Genomic DNA, 17,056 nt, shown 5'->3' on the forward strand with positions numbered 1-17,056 from the left:
CTCTCTCTCTCTCTGATCTAATCTGTAAGAACAACTCAATTATTTATTTTTATTTTTATTTTTATTTTTTGTTAAAGTTTGCATAACAACTTTTTTTGTTAAGGCTTTCTTAGATCTTTTTTTTTTTTTTTTTGGTTAAGGTTTTCTTAGATCTGATAGATACATATATATGTATATATATGTGTGTGTGTATAATGAACAAATCTTTAGTTGTTGTTGTTGAACAGATCTACCACTGATTTACACATATATATATGTGTGCATAACAATTTCAATTTTTTTTTAAGTTGTTGACGATGATTGTTGATGATGATGATGATGAAACATACTGAAAACATATTAAATTTATTTGTTGTTCTTGTGTTGAGAAAAATTCAAAAAAAAAAAAGGGGGGGTCAAGGAAACCAGATCCCCGTTAGGGGGCGGAGGCGGAGGGAGGGGTGATGGGTTCCCCGCCAGGGATCGGGGGCAGGGACAGAAATTTTTTTACCTTCAGGGATTAGGAATTGGGGATCGGAAGTGTAATCCTCAACCCCACCTAAACCCGTTGTCATTCCTACTTTTTATCTTTAATAAAAATAAAATAAAATACAAAATAAATAAAAAACACTCATTCAAACCCAATCTCCCCCGGTCTACCCCCTATCTCCCGTCCCACTCCTTGTATTTTTTCTAATAGATTTTGCTTTGCCCGTCCCATTCTAACCTCATGCCTTGTTTATATTTGTATGTATATAATATATACATCCTTTAATTTTTTGAATATCATAAAATCAAAACTCAAGTTCATCTTCAAATTGATTTTCATAGTGATTTTTTAACCTTTCAAACAAAGGAGTGTAACAATGCATAGAGAATATATTGACTTTTGTAATGATTTTTTAAACTTTTTTTTCCCCCTAATTTAGCCACTTCCCAAATAAGGCATATTCAATCATTTATTTCTTTTACGTCTTTTATTTCATTAATTATAAATCACTATTCATAATTATTATCAATTATTTTATTTTTTAATTTATAAAATTAGCTGGCTCGGATCCGTTCTAATTACCGACCCGATTCGTCATGTTCTCAATATAGTATAATACTAGGGCAAATTATTATTATTATTATTTTTATTTTTATGACCAAGTATTCGAACAAACTTACACATATTTTAATTAATTTTAAAACTCATATAAATGAATAAATCGAACAAACCTCATGCAAAGACGGCAAGCGTAACCCAAAAAAAAAAAAATCAGTATGTTTGGTTTTAGTTTTTTGAATTTAGTTTTTTAGAAATTAAATTTTTTATTTTTCGTATTTTTTTCTTTTTAATGAATATTTTTAATATTTTAAGTATTTTTTTTACTTTTTTAGATATACTTTACTTAGATATATCTAAATAGTAAAATATTTGTAAAAAAATATTTTAAAAAATTAATAAGTACACAAAAATACGAAAAATATATTGAATTTTTATATTTTTTGTATTTTTGATATTTAGTGAATTTTTTTAAAAAAAATTTACAAATATTATATTTTTGAAGTATATTTATGTTAAATGTGTTTAAAAATTAAAAAATTTCTTAGAATATTAAAAAAAAATTCAATAAAAATATTTTGAGAACTGAAAATGAATAGGTACAAAACCAAGTAACCACTGGACAAGTAAACGCCCACTCTGAAGCAAAGCACCCCAGCACCACTTGGCAACGATAAATCGAGAAAAGTTCAATTTCTTCTGGATGTGCCTTTCGGTGGAGATGGTGGTGGTAATTGGAGGCTCTGTTACTGCTTCTTCGTCTCTCTCTCCCCCCTTTCTCGTCTCCAACGCACACATAAACCCCAATTTCTCTCCCAAGGTATGTTCCAACGAAATAAAATTATTAGTAAAAAATACTGAATTCGGTTTTTTCTAAATTTTTCTTGGTAACCAAACGGAATGTTGGATAGGTATACTTTATGCAAATTCAAAATTTGATATATCCTTTGAATTTTTGTGATACATATCAATTTTTGTTGTTCAATTTTCTTTCAGCAACTTTTTGGGTGAATGTTGGATGGGTACACTTGTATGCAAATTCACTCGTGGTTGCTTATATTCTATAGATTAAAATTCTGGCATTTCTGATATTCAGGCCAGCACTATTACCTACCCATAAAAGTACCCAGAATTTAAAATGTGGGTCACATTCATTCAAGTGTAGCTCAAACCACACTGAGTTTAAATCTATATCATAGATTCAAATTTTGGACACTTTTCTAGTATTGGCCTCGTTTGGGAAGTTTGCTATTTTGGTAAGTTATTTTAGTTTTTGACTATTTTAGTAGGGTAAAATAATTGTGTTTGGAAAGATTTTTTTTTTTTTTTTAATTGGGTGGGGGTGTTTGTGTGAAAAAAAATGAAATAATTATGAATTTGATATGATATTTTATTTTATTAGCTATTTTAGTCTATTTTATCTTTTAGTGCTATTTTAGCCCAAAAAACTCAAAAAACTTTTTTAAACACCCTCACTCTAGTTATATTCTTAAGGGTTCGTTTGAGATATGGGTTGACTTTGGGTTGGTTTGGCAAGGGCTCATTGGGCTTTTTTGGCTCAACGAGTCATAAAAGACTGAATAGGCTCATGAGCCATAACAGACAAAACATCTCATCCAATCCCATAATCATTACACTTTTCTCTCACAAAAAAATGAAAAAAGTCAAAAAGCTAGCTTTTGAGCCCAGGCTCATATAGTCAAAAAAGCCAAAAAGCCAAAAAGCCAACCCACTTCCCAAACGGAGGCTTTTTGGCTTTTTTAGCCTGGGGCTAAAAAATCTCGTTTGGGATAGGGTTTTTGACCTTTTTAACTTTTGTGAGAGAAAAAATAAAATAATTATAAGTTGGATGTGACATTTTGTCCTATTTGACTAAAATAGCTTATTTTGTCTTATATGCTATTTTAGCCCAAACTGTCATCCCAAACGGGAAGTTTTTTGTCTTATTTTTAGACTTTGGTGCAAGAACGTGCCACCTATGCTTCAACCTATCTCAATAAGCTATGGGGTTGGATTAATGTGTGTAAACAAATCATTCTTAGTGCCAGCATATGGTTCATACTTTAAGCTCGTCCAACATGAATGTATATTTTTCATGTTATTTTCACATTTTGTGTCAGTAGAAATTGATGTTGTAATCTTTACTTTCTTTTTAAAATTTTTGTTTGTATTACCCCCTTCCCCATGTTAGAATCTTGGATCCGTCCTTGTATGTTGTCATTCACCATGAGGGTTGATGACTATAACAATTGTTCTGAATGAAAACTATGCATTGAGGCCTTCCCATTGATATGGCACTTTTTTTTTTTTTTTTTTTTTAATATTTATAAAAAAGTTAAATTTTAAAAAGAAAGAGAAACTTTTATCATTACACATAAGTTGCACAAATAGATATTTTTATACTATAGACAATTAATGGAGCTTACTACTGTAGTCAACAAGTGTTAATTGTTAACATTTCAAAACTGGTAAGCCACCAAAATAAGTACAACATTGTCAAGCCAAAACACTTGGCTAATTAAAATAGAACATTGAATTTTTTTTTAAATAGATTTAGATAGGTGCTTGAATTTTCTTATTTTTTATCATCTTACGTCTCTTGAAACTAAATGATACCGATTTATAGTTTTATGTCAATATGAAGGTTATTCAGTGATCATAAAGACAACGTTTTACTGACACATTTAATTGGATTCTTCACAGGTGCGGCTGCAAAATCCTCTTCCCGTCAGGATAATAAAAACTCAATTGAGGAAATCCTTATCATATATAAGTAAAGATGTCAATGACAGGCCAAGAAGTTGTGAGCTTGTTTTCTATTCGGTAGGAGATTATAGGCCCAGGTTCTTTTGTCAACCAGCACAGAGGCATGGCAAAAAGATTACATCTCAATGTGGTTTGTTTTCAGTAAGGTTTGGATACCTTACCAAATTGAGGAAGTACACCATCAGTCCTCAGAAAGCAATAAAATGTTCCAAATTTTTTAAAAAAGACACGCCCATTCTTTTTGTCCGCCTTCTTGTTGGAATGGTACTTGTTATGACAATTTCTTTTGCTGTCAGCAAAACTCCATCCTGTAAGTTAGATCGTTCTATAAATTAAAATTTGGTTTTCCAGAATTTGGTTTCATTTTCCATCATAATACTTGAAAGCTACCATTCTACAGGGGCCTTGACCGAAGAAAATCTTATTTTCTTGGAGGCATGGAGAACAATTGATCGTGCTTATGTTGACAAAACTTTCAATGGGCAAAGTTGGTTTAGGTACAGAGAAATTGCACTGCGCAATGAACCAATGAAATCTCGAGAAGAGACATGTATGCTTTCTATGCTTTTGGAATCATGTAGTTCCACAAGGGTTTGCATCCGTAGTATCACAAATTTATTTCATGTAACTCGGCATTATATTAAAATAACAAAAATGTAAATAAATGACTAAAGTGAATCTTCTTTTATTGGAGGCATGGAGAACTATTGATTGTATATTTTGACAAAACTTTCGATAAATAAAGTTGGTTTTATGTACAGAGAAAATGCAATGAACCAATGAATACTCGAGAATGCATCACATTCTATTCTAAACACAAAATAATAAAAAAGAAATTCATATTATCATATAATTACAAAGTATATAAACTAAAATCAAAGGGATGATAATTCCATCATGATTATTTTCAAGGAAGGTGTTTACATGTCTAATTTTGTACTGTTATTAGGCAATTGATATGCTGCAATCATGATTGTTGGATCTCTTCCTAGATGTTCACGACACTAAAACAAGTTAATGTAACTCAGTTTTTAATTGTTTCTAATGTTGCCTGTTTATTTGACAGTGTATTTAATTGACTTGTTTTATGGTATAATGTAGGTATCCTTTTTGTTGGCCAATAATAGATTGAGTGAGTATGGGCCATAGGTTTTGTTAACCCAATATGAAAGGTCTTCTAGGCTAAATCTATGTAATGCTGTGTATGGTTGTGTTGAATGGGTTTTAGTGAACGCCAAATAGTTTTTGTGTCAAGTTGGTTTGACATGTAATTGATACAATAGAACTCTAATTTTGTGCAATCACTTCAAACTCTTGTATCTCATTCCTGTACTGTTTAACCAGTTCTAGGCCTTCATTGACACTAGTTATAACTGCTATTTTTGTCCATCAAATGCAAGACCTCTTTAAATTGGGATGTATATTTGTATTCAGATACGGCAATCAGGAAGATGCTTGCCACCCTAGATGATCCTTTCACTAGGTTTTTGGAGCCTGAAAAGTTTAAGAGTCTGCGGGTACAAGGCAGTTTCTTCTTACCCCTTTAATTTAATGTATCTTGTTCTTTGACTTGAGGATGCCTTTTCTTAACTATTCTGGATCAGCGAATTTTGTGTCTTTTGATATTCTCTCTAAAATCTGTTAATATGTCCTTTGAAGGCAGTCAGGGACACAAGGTGCTCTTACAGGTGTAGGGCTGTCAATTGGCTACCCTACAGGAGGTGATGGATTACGTGCAGGACTGGTGGTAATTTCAGCTGCTCCAGGCAGTCCTGCAAATAAGGCTGGCATTTTGTCTGGGGATGTTATCCTGAAAATTGATGACACAAGTACAGAAACCATGGGCATATATGATGCAGCAGAGCGCTTGCAGTGAGTTCTCTACTATGCTCATCACTTAGTTTTCCATGTAACATTTTTGTTCACCAAATATTAGCTACAATCACTCAATGAGATCCAGTGCTGCATTGTTGTAGAATAGTGTACATTTGCCAGTTTTAAACTATTATTGAATTCCTTCTCTTGGGTTATCTCGCATTGAACCCTTATTTTAGAATTGTATTGTCTGATTACTTGTGCATACAATGTGTGGTGAGAAATGAAATATTTAGACTGGCAGTTAAAACGTGCATTAACTTTTCTATCATGATATCTATCATAACAGCTTATGGTGCACTGAATTTTTATTTTATAGCTATTTAATCTCTCTCTTTTTTTTTTCTTCTTTTTTTTCATGGCATCGAGGGGCTTTCAACTCCCATGTCAAGGTTGAGAGACAAGTACCACCTTCCCTACAAGGTGTGTGGTCGACATTCCTTGTTGCTGTTGCAATTTTGTGATGTCATGTCAGTTTTTGAACTTTAGGTTTCATTAGTTGCACAGAGCAGTTAAGGCACCATCTTGTGGTAATCTTTGGGTCAGATTACAGAGGTCCACCGGACCACAATGAGTTGGAACAGTAGTTAGTACTAATCAGGCTTTGAGGGGCCCTAATTCAGAAACAATTGCATGCAAGTGGAAGGCATTTACCTTGGTTAAATTCTGAAAAATGTCAAGAATCTATAATACAACATGGGTGAAATTAGGCAAGGTCTGTGGAACTTAACCCTCCAAACCTCCAGCGTGCATGGGCCAAAGAAACAGGGGAAAAGAAAGTTTAGTCCAGAGGAAATGGTGAAGAATAAGGTGACTACTTACTGGGTGATCTGGGTTTTAAGTTCTTGTCTTATGTTCTCTGGTTTAGTTTCTACGCATTAAGTTAGGTCAGTTGTGAGATGTATTCTAAAACAGGGCCTTAGTTGGGTAGGTAACAGATTGGCTGTCTAGCAGCTTAGATAGATAGATGTACCACTTTTTTGAGCAGTAACTCTTCTCCTTGTTTCTATGGATTTTGGAAATCAGAGAGGGTGATTCTTCTTTTTCTTCTTCTTTTTCCCTTGTCGATAAAGTGTAGAGCTTTTGAATAGCAGAAATTCTATTGTCAAGTGACTTGGCAGCATCATTCTTGATCTTGCCCATAATTAAATACTGTTGTCTTATGAATTTGAATGCTGAGAGGCTTGGAGAGCTGAGAATGCATATTACATTTCATAAGGTTCAACTTAAGCCCTCGTAATATGTTACTACTAATTATCTCAACTAGGTATGTGATTTGTCTGACTACTTTTACTATGTAATTGTTTACTTTCAAGTGTTTATTTATGCTTCTTCTGCCTATATGGATTTGTTGACATTCCTAAATTGGCTGAAATGCAGGGGAACCAAAGGCAGTGCAGTTGAACTAACTATTCGTAGTGGACCCGAGATAAAGCAGCTATCTTTGAAGTAAGTTCAGCATCTTACTCTTCTCTACTCAAATGAGCTTTGAGCTTCCTTTCTATTTAGATTTATTTTTATTTATTTTTTTAAGGAATGGATTTTTTTCATTTAGTATTGTGAACCAGCAGTTTGTAAGACTTGTACTTAGTTATGCTTCTTTGAAATAAGCTTTTAAGCTGAGCTACAGTAAGTTTTCAAGTATGCTTTTGGGAAAAACTGTAATTTAGTTACACTCGATCTTTTCTGTAAGTATGCTTATGTAGATTTTCAATCTTACAAACAAAAGAAATTATCCAACTGCTGCTTTCCAGGCGAGAGAAAGTTTCATTGAATCCGGTGCAATCAAGACTCTGTGAGATACCTGCTTTGGGGAAGGATGCCTCTAGAGTGGGATACATCAAACTAGCTTCATTCAACCAAAATGCTTCTGGTAAAGTAACAGTTAATTTCTGTGGAATTAGGCACTCGGACTTTCAGCCGTAGTTTCTTAGATAATGTGACATGTAAAATTAATTTCGCAAAAGCTTGTTTCCACTTCCTAGCATATAGCTTACCCAAGAGACAGAATATCCAAATTTTTGTTTTGATATTATTCTCTAATGAATCATAGGGTAAGATGTCTTCTCCCCAGTTATAAAATTACTTTTACTTTGAGAGAGTTATTAGAGTATAATGTGTCTTGTTTCTTGTTGGCCTGGGAATCCTAGCTTATTTTTTTCTTTTTAGACATAAAATGTTATTGGAGAAATGCTGCACTGGATAATCCGTATGCATCAACTGTTGGAAGCCTTAGCTTCTCTCTTTTTTCTTTTTTTTCTTTTTTTCCTGCTTATTCTATTTTCTAAAACGAAGTTTTTTTTTTTTTTTTTTTTTTGGGACAAATAATGAACTGGAAATTGTTGTACTTTCAACTAACCTTAACTCTTTTTCCTTGTTAATTGTTAATGATATACATAGTTACCCAACTCCCCATATCCTGAGTAATATGTTGATTATTTGAGTTACCATGTAATATAGATGTCTAAATTAATCTGGAATCCCTTTTCTTTGCGTGAGATGCCTGGTTCTACAAAATGCGTTCTATCGAGCTTGCTTCATGCTTTCCAGACAGATAAGACATTTTTGAAGATGACTTCCAATGAGATCTAATTTTGATTCTTCAAAAAAAATTATGCACTTGTACTGGACAATGGGTTGTGGTTGTTATTTTCTACTAGTAAGCTTTCATGAGGTACTTTAAGCTTTAGACATTTTTATTGTTCTGAAAATATACATCACTTGCAGGTGCTGTCAGGGAAGCCATTGAAACTTTAAGGAGAAACAATGTTAATGCTTTTGTACTGGACCTTCGGGATAATAGGTGATATGCTTTGAACATGCTTCAATTTAGACTTGCCCTCTAGCAGGTTTTCTGAAAGATTAAATTTGGTGCAGTGGTGGTCTTTTCCCGGAAGGAATTGAGATTGCCAAGATTTGGTAAGCTCCATAGAAGGATCGATATTGCCTGTGTGATTTGATTGGTTAACTGTTTCTGATGCTGTATCTTTTTCAAGTCAATTGTGAATCATTTTGTCTGTCCTTATGTTTATAGATAATGACTAAGGCTATTGCTTTTTGAATATCAGCTTTAAATCAATAATGTAGTTAATTTTGATTTGTCGCCTATAGCACCATGTTTTCTATTCATTACATTTATCTTTTTAACCGTTTCTGGTTCCATCTGTTGAATGAAAATTACACAGCACAAGTTCTCATGATTAGCTATTGCTAACCAGGTTAGAGAAAGGTGTCATCGTGTATATTAGCAATGGTCAAGGTGTTCGTGATATATATGACACTGACGGAAGCAATGCAATAGCAGCTAAAGAACCCCTTGCCGTGCTGGTATGCCAACTGATTTTCTTTCATTGATTTGATTTTACGATAACGATTGTTGGGATTTTGAGAAAATTTGCAAAAAAATGTTGTGACAGTTATATTCTGAAAGCTGGATTACACTGAAAAGTTCTGGTTTTTATGCTTGATTTAATGTCTCTTGAAATAGCTTAATTCCCTGGCTTCTTATATTAGGTTTAGTGTCTTCTCAGTAGGTACTAACAATTATTTTAAAAAATGTCCTCTCATTAGATATTACTATTATGTCTTGAAATGGTATATCCTAAGCAGAGTTCCACAATCTGATGGTCGATTACCATTACTTCTTTGTAGATGCTGCTTTATTATTCATTTTTCTTTTTCTTTTTCTTTTTTCTGGGTACTTCATGTATTGAGTAATCATGAATTCATTGTTCTTTGTCCATTAATTGTGAATTCATACGTGTAACTGGTACATTTTCCCTTATTGGTATGAAGTGACATGGAATAATTATTCTATCATAATGTTTATTCTCAAGTTTGGTTCATTAAAATGATGAAAAATGTATTACAAATAGAATTATCTTTTATCATTGTAATATTCATTCCACAAGAGACTAAGGAATATGACCATTTCATTCCATTGTACTTCATTTCGGTGAACCAAACACTATATAAAGGAAACGCTATATAAAGGCCTTTCTGCTATTTTATTTTGAACAATAGGCTGATCTTCTGTAGATGTCGTCGTTCAGCTGAAATTTTTCTAGTGATCCTTATTTCAGTTTTTTCTTTCAGTCAGTATCATCTCTCACTCTGTGTGTATGTGTGAGTTTGGACTTTATTCTGGGGAAAAAAAAAAAAAAGAGTCCATTTTTAATGAAAATTACTTATAAAAAAAACTTATGGTAAGAATTATTGATCTTTATATTAAACGCTTCTTTTAGGTGAACAAAGGAACTGCAAGTGCAAGTGAAATTTTAGCTGGTGCATTGAAGGACAATAAACGTGCAATGGTGTTTGGTGAACCAACATATGGGAAAGGGTAATAATCATTTTTGCTTATATGTCATCTGAAATATTGTGATCTATGTCTAATGTGACCCTCTATGGCTCTATCTTCCCCTTCCCACAGCAAGATTCAGTCTGTTTTCGAGCTATCTGATGGCTCTGGCTTGGTTGTTACAGTCGCTCAATATGAAACACCTGCTCACACTGACATTAACAAGGTTTGTTGCCGAATCTCATGTCTCTCTTGCTTGCTTTTGAATGCTCGTGTTTTAAACAGTATTGATGCATAATTCCTTCCCACTTCTTTATTTTTTTATTTTTTATGAATCATATTCTAGGTTGGTGTTATTCCAGACCATCCTCTACCAGCATCTTTTCCAAAGGATGATAAGGGCTTTTGTAGATGCCTCCAGGACCCTGATTCTGCTTGCTATCTCAACAGAGTCAAGCTATTTTCACAATGACAAAGAGCTTTTTATGAACCTGTAAACTCTTATATTCTTTTTACTGCTGCAAGAAAACATTGGCAAGCATCTGAGAAAAATTGGAAATTTGTGAGTAAATGGAAAGGTGAATTTTCCATTTGTATTTGTCCCTTGTGTATGGAATACAGAACTTGTATATAAACTATAGCTTTTGTAAGTCCCCATATTTTTATTTATTTATTTATTTATTTAGAGTTATGATGAGGCTGGTAGTTGGGGCACTTTCCAGTTGTTAACTTCATCATTCATGGTCTCGGAATTAGTCAATATGTGCACAAACTAATCAAGACACCTAATTATCAAAAAAAAAAAAAAAATTGGTGTTCGAACTCCAACACTGACACCCTCCATTAGCACATCTATTAATGAATGTTCTTACTGTGTACTCAAATAACATCCTATATTGGACTGACCCCTTCTAATTTTGATGAAAATACAAGAAGTCTTATAGTTTTGGCATATAATTGCATCAATCTCTCTTTTAGATTTTAGTGTAAAAAATATAACATCATTTTCTATTCGTATAACTAACAAATCAATGATGAAAAAGGAGCAAAAGGTTATATGAATTGAAATTTTGAGAGAGTTTATGTAATTATGTTAAACTTGTGAAATTTATTGTATTTTCTTCAACAATTGTGATTGGTAGCTCGAAACCCAACTCCCCGAATCGCCCGAATTTGAAAAACGACGTTGTTTTTGAATTTTGATTTTTTTTTTTTGTTCAATCAGAAACGAAGAAGAAGAAGAAGAAGAAGAAGAAGAAGAAGAAGAAAGAAAAAGAGAAGAAGAAGAAGAAAGAAAGAAGAGGAGAAGAAGAAGAAAGAGGCGGAGGCAGAGGCGGACGAGCTGCGACGATCGGTCGGGCAATCTGCGACGAGCTGTGACGATCGGACGAGCTGCGACGATCGGCTAGGCGATCGGCAAAATGCAAGGCCCTCTCTCTGCCTCTATCTCCATTCCCGCTTCCCCTCCATTCCCTCTTCCTTCTCTTTCCCTTCTCCTCTCTTCTTCTCTCTTCTCTCTTCTCTCCCTCTGTTTCCCTCTCTCCTCTCCTCTCTCTTTCTCCCTCTCTCTCTGTTGACTTCGATTTCTTCAGATTCAGGGGATTCGAGGGAAAAATCATTTCTCTTTCTTCAATTATCTAAGGAGATCAATGTAATTTACCATATCCATTTTAATTGCCAACCCTAATAACAACATAATTCAGTTAAAATAATTAAATCTTGTACTCTTGTTGATGAGCTGACTTTAATACCCCACCTTGTTTCACCATCTCTCTTACAACTAATAGATGTGAAGAAAAAATTCACTTATGTTTTTGATGACATTCGATATTGTGCGTGCAAACTTCTTGTTTGAGTGGTCAAAAGAAACAACAAAAAGATGGTCTGAGACCAAATTAAAAATAAAATATTAAAAACAAAAAACAAAAAACAAAAATGTGACTTAAAAGCAATACACTATATGCCAAAATCTGTAGGACACTCTAAATCTGTATTATTACCACAAACAATGTTCAAGCAAATATACAATGAGCTGACTAAAGCAGAAAAATATCATTGAAAGGTTCTATCCTTCAAAATTGGGAAATGGTTTAAGCAGCATTTCTCAAAGAAACATCCATTAATATCTTGATTCTGGCATTGATTGACTTGCGCTTTGCATGAAACGCCACGTTACACAGTGAATGTGCCGCATAATTTAAGTGCCATGATATTTCTAAATTCAGGGTATAGGGTTTTATCTGTCACCCAATTGACAAAAAAATACTTACACTGATCCAAGGGATTGTTATAGCATCCTAGTCCATGAACCCAAGAACGGGAATACAGCAATCAACAACCTCAACAATAAGGGCATGTCGCTTTTTCTCACTCTGCCGCTAAACTTTCCCTTCTCTGTGCGTGTCCTTCCTGACCGACCTGTTCGAGCTGACCTTCTAGAAGATCCCATATCAAACTCCTTCAGTCTATCAAGCTCATCCCATCCCCCAAAAGTGGATGCATCATCTCTAGATAACCACGATTGATATCCTCTTGCCACCTTTCTGGTCCCTTCGCTTTCTTCTTCGTCTTCTTCTTCTAACTCGACATCACTTGCAGTGTTGGCACGCTGTGCCTTCTTAGTCTTGGTCTTGCGTTTAGGGTTGTTTTGTGTCATGCCTTTCAATTTCTTGAATGCTAGAGTAAGCGTGGACTGTCCAATGGGAAGTGCTAAGGCCATGAGGAAAGCTTTTGGACCCGTTGTTAGTAGCAATGATATGACGATGGCTGGAAGCAGCCACCCATAAGATCCAAATACCTGCACTGGTCAATTTGGTAAAACATTGAGAAATATCATTATTCTGACATTTTCAACTCTTTATAGCTCATAAACCGATGTGGAATTAATAGGGAATAATGTAATTTCTCAAAAAACATTTTCAAAGGTGCACAAAAGAACATTTTTGAACTCAAATATTAGTTATTGGGAATCTCAGTTCATCCTTTCAGAGATAACTCATATTTGTAAAAAGAGTTGAGTTATCGAAAAGCAATGGCCCCAAAAGAGTAAACTATGTATTGAAAAATGGTCAGTCGGATAAAGAAACGTATAAACTGGAGGGTTTGCTAAGTTCATAGAAGCCACAGATACCAAAAAAAGAAGCAACATAGTATGTTACAAAACATAATCGCAGTACATATTAGACAGCACTCGTGAGGTGAAGAGCCTTGTATCTGAATGTGCAATAAGTGACATGTAGGGAGAAGCCTAGGCAGACGACAACATCGTTTGTTCAGAGAAAATATGTAAAGCACGGAATAAATTAATACATAGGCCTGTCAAACCACTAAAATTATAGATTGTTTCTTTAAGCTCAGTATTCTGAGGGATTCCGTTTTTTTTTATGGCTAAAGGCTGGGTGTCAGTTTGTACCATGTAGTTTTAGTTTGTTTATCTTTTTGTATCTTCTTTTGATTTTTGGTTTGGTTTTCCATCTTCCTTGTAGAGGATGCCGTATCCTCATTTTTCTTGACCTCGTGCCTTAATATGTCTTTGTTTGTTGCTGATCAAAAAAAAAAAAGCCCACTGCTCTGCTCTTTTGTTTTGCTAAGTGGCCTTACCACAAAAAATTGATTATGGGTTCGGAAAAAAAAAAAAAAAAAAATTGATTATGGAGAGTGAATTTCTTATTAAAATTTTTAAATGAAGAAAATTAAATTGAAGTACTCTCTAAAACATGACATATTAAATCTTCTAAATTAAAAGCAAGGAATTCGCTCAAATGCCAAATTTGATTTCCAAGCAAAGATGCCTTGCCTTTTGCTGAAACAAAGCTGAAAGTGGCAGCTCACAACACTCAAATACCAAACAGAACCTTTTAACATCAAGGCATAGAATATCAACTTGTCTGCCAATTATATCAGCAAACTGTTGGGAGTTTTTAAAAAAACAAAAAAAGAAACATTGAAGAAAAATAGAAGAAATGTACTGAAGTAAATAATTTTTTGCATATTATTGTTGCTTAATTTCATTGGAGAAGCATTAGATTGATAGGTTGCATGTCACCATTCTGTTGTCCTATCACAAAACAGAACGTCAACTTCTCTGTTAATTGTATCAGGAAAAAATTGTAGTCTAAGAAGAAAAAAAAAGTATACGGAACTTTTTTGCACATTATTGTTGCTGAATCTCATTGGAGAAGCACTAGATTGGTTGAAGTTATGAAACTTAAACAGCAGAACAAGTATGAATTTTCTAAGAACGAAAGAAGGATTAACAGAGGATCAAAGGGAAGAATCTGTATTGTTTAAAAGGCTCTGCCCCAATATGCATGAAAACATAGAAGGCTACTATATAAGTTGCTAAAATGATAAGAGAGTCTAGAGAACACTAGCAAGTTGTAAGAGCAAATCAAGTAACATCTAGAAACGTTAGAAAGGAGAAAAAATCACGATAGTACTTAGGACCTGAACATATATCCACATAAAATACCACCACTCATACTCTCCAAATTAAACGGTAAAGGATACACAATAAATAAATAAATAAAAAGAGGAAAAAAATAAAATAACCAATGTATTAAACCCCAACCAAATTTTTATACAGAAAACAGAATTAGTAGAAGGGATGGTAACGGGATGGGTTTTTTGGGGTTTTGCACGCGAGTTTTTTGTTTTAAACTTAACCAATTCAGTGATACAACTTCATACTTTAAGTATGACAATTTGGACCTACCTACCCCTATTCTCGACATAACCTTTTAATGGCCTCCTAAACGTTTTCTATTAAAATCAGCTTATGACAAATACAATCAGATCAGGTAATTTTGCCATCCAAGTTTCTCCACCTTAAGCTCTAGTTATTTCCTCCCCTTTGGTTTTTAGTTAGAGAGAAGCAGGCCTTCTGTATAGATTTACTGTACACCAATTGCAAAGAAAATAAAAGGAAAAAGTAAGTTACTATGCCATTATCATTTTGCTTTTTTAAAGGGTATCCAACCCATGCTTAACATTATCTATTTATCGCATCTTCTTCCTCTTATATCATGTCCTAGCAGTTGTAGCATTTAGTCTTAATCTCTGCTCCTCTTTACCAATAAAAATTATTAGAAAGGAAGCATTTGTGTAAACGACAAAAAAAAATAAAATCTAGCAATGGATTAGTGCCATATAGGAGACGGTGGGTGTGTTTGTTGTAGCTTTTGGGGGTGTTTATAGCTTAATTTAAACTATATTTGGGCTTATGTGTCAGACTGTTTGTTCTGAGAGCGGTACTTTTTAGCTTCTACTAATAAATTATCAAATTTTAACTTACAATAAGCTCAATTTTTAAAGGATTATTGCAAACAAGGAAACAACATTAACATTTTATTCAAGAATTCAAATGACACAAAGGATGTCTCTAAATTACTAGATAGATCACAGCCAATAAAAAGTTTTAGCAGCTCAGTAATTATTATATTATGGAAAAAAGACCAAAAGAAACCCAATTTGTTATAAAATTCCCAATAGCTATACCAAATTCATGCTCAAAAAACACACACCATCACCAACAACAACAACAGATGATTAAAAAACAAGTGTGTGGTGTTTTTGTAATGAACAGTTGCCATAACATAATTCTGTATGAATTGTACATCAAATGTTGAAAATAGGATTGATTACACATTTCACCCTATAATTTGACCTAAATTTCACTTTAATCCTTATTATTTTAATTTGAACAACTTGGTCACCCCACTTTAATCAGTTTCAATCTGATCATTCCATCAAAATTTAACTGCCAGCTTCAACTGAAAGATCAAATTGAAACTAAATTTAAAAGTGTAGAACCAAATTATTCGATTTAAAATGATAAGACCTAAAAGTGAAATTTATATTAAACTACGAGAATGAATGAAAAGTGTATTTAACCCTCGATAGGATCCATAAATTAAGGTTTTGTTGTCATAGAACAGGGGACTCTATGGGAGCAATAAATAGGTATGAATAGAGGAATTGACTCCGAATTGACTCGTATTGATGAGAATTTTACACCACAAGAACTTGAACAAAAAGCACTTCCTATTCATATTGAGGGAAGTTAGTTACTTAGAAAAAAGGGCTTTCTTTTTGCACTATTACGGATATGAAAATAATTGGAAAAATCATATTCAATTATCAACTGCCCCTATCTAAACACAGATGGAACAATAAATAAAAATCTCTCTTTTTTCTCAGCGTTAATGCTTTTTACTGGTTGAACCATCATTTTGAAAAGAAAAAAAAAAAGAGTAAAATATGAGCAGAGAAAATAATAATGTGAAAAATTACCTTAAAAATCCAAATACTATCAATGAATTCCTCAAGAATCCCAGGCTCTTGGTCCATCTCCGCCGGCGAGTATTCCGACCACCACTGCCTCCGTCTCCGCCTCCCCCTCCTCTTCCGACCAAAATCATCATCATCGTCGTCGTCGTCGTCGTCGTCTCCGGTACTGAAGTTGAAGAAGCTGTTGTGGGTCCGGAATGTCCTGGAATTTGGGTACCTGGAGCAAGAAATATGGAGAGGAAGGATAGAAGAGAGAGAGGAAATGGGGTTTGTGGAAGAGGGACATAAGTGAGAGAAAATAGTTGCAGAAGATTGGTGGGTGAGGAGAGGAATAGAAGAAGAAGAAGAAGTAGTAGTAAGGGTAATAGTAATAGTGTTCATTTTTGGGAGGAGGAGCTATTTTCCATTATCCTCTTCTCCTCCTCTTCCACCCCTTTGGGAGTTTTTTGGTTGGTTCATTCCCTCTCTTCCCTCCTTGTTGTAACGTATACCCACCACAAACCCACAACCAGAATTTAAAAAATTAAATAAATAATGGGCTATTTTTTATGAGATCATTAAAAGTTATTTTTTTTAGTTAAAAGCGGATTAAAAATTACTTTTTATGAGAGAGAAGTAGGTTATAACCTGAGAACTGGATTATAATCAATGTCCAAAAGACTCCAAAGTCGTCCTTTGGCAACAAACTTTTTTTAAGTTCACTTTTTTATTTTATTTTTTTTGTAAGTCTAAGGCTATTTTAATAATTTTTTTAATTTTTTAATTAAAATATGAGATAAAAAATTAATATTAGAAATAAT

At 33.7% G+C, this 17,056-nt stretch overlaps 2 protein-coding genes across 3 annotated transcripts; one reads left to right on the forward strand and one right to left on the reverse strand.

The window, feature by feature from the left end:
- The first annotated feature begins 1,638 nt into the window (after window positions 1-1,638).
- On the forward strand, window positions 1,639-10,659 carry LOC114258524 (carboxyl-terminal-processing peptidase 2, chloroplastic). 2 transcript variants are annotated; one of them, XM_028198497.2, is made up of 13 exons: window positions 1,639-1,847; window positions 3,731-4,103; window positions 4,194-4,343; window positions 5,228-5,310; window positions 5,457-5,665; window positions 7,049-7,117; window positions 7,423-7,541; window positions 8,396-8,471; window positions 8,546-8,587; window positions 8,887-8,995; window positions 9,913-10,010; window positions 10,101-10,194; window positions 10,331-10,659. In XM_028198497.2, exons 1-13 carry the CDS (start codon window positions 1,731-1,733, stop codon window positions 10,463-10,465), a joined length of 1,674 nt encoding a protein of 557 aa, XP_028054298.2. In that variant the 5' UTR covers window positions 1,639-1,730; the 3' UTR covers window positions 10,466-10,659. The 2 variants fall into 2 exon arrangements, with proteins under 2 accessions (XP_028054298.2, XP_028054302.2); XM_028198501.2 differs by having other exon boundaries at window positions 1,641-1,847; window positions 10,315-10,659.
- A 1,280-nt stretch (window positions 10,660-11,939) lies between these two features.
- On the reverse strand, window positions 11,940-16,738 carry LOC114258541 (uncharacterized). Its single transcript, XM_028198511.2, has 2 exons — window positions 16,260-16,738; window positions 11,940-12,765 (listed from the first exon to the last, which is right to left on the reverse strand). Exons 1-2 carry the CDS (start codon window positions 16,635-16,637, stop codon window positions 12,256-12,258), a joined length of 888 nt encoding a protein of 295 aa, XP_028054312.2. The 5' UTR covers window positions 16,638-16,738; the 3' UTR covers window positions 11,940-12,255.
- Window positions 16,739-17,056: the final 318 nt, after the last annotated feature.

The sequence above is a fragment of the Camellia sinensis genome, chromosome 7 (assembly GCF_055761805.1).
Source record: "Camellia sinensis isolate YWXY chromosome 7, ASM5576180v1, whole genome shotgun sequence".
NCBI classification, from domain to species: domain Eukaryota; kingdom Viridiplantae; phylum Streptophyta; class Magnoliopsida; order Ericales; family Theaceae; genus Camellia; species Camellia sinensis.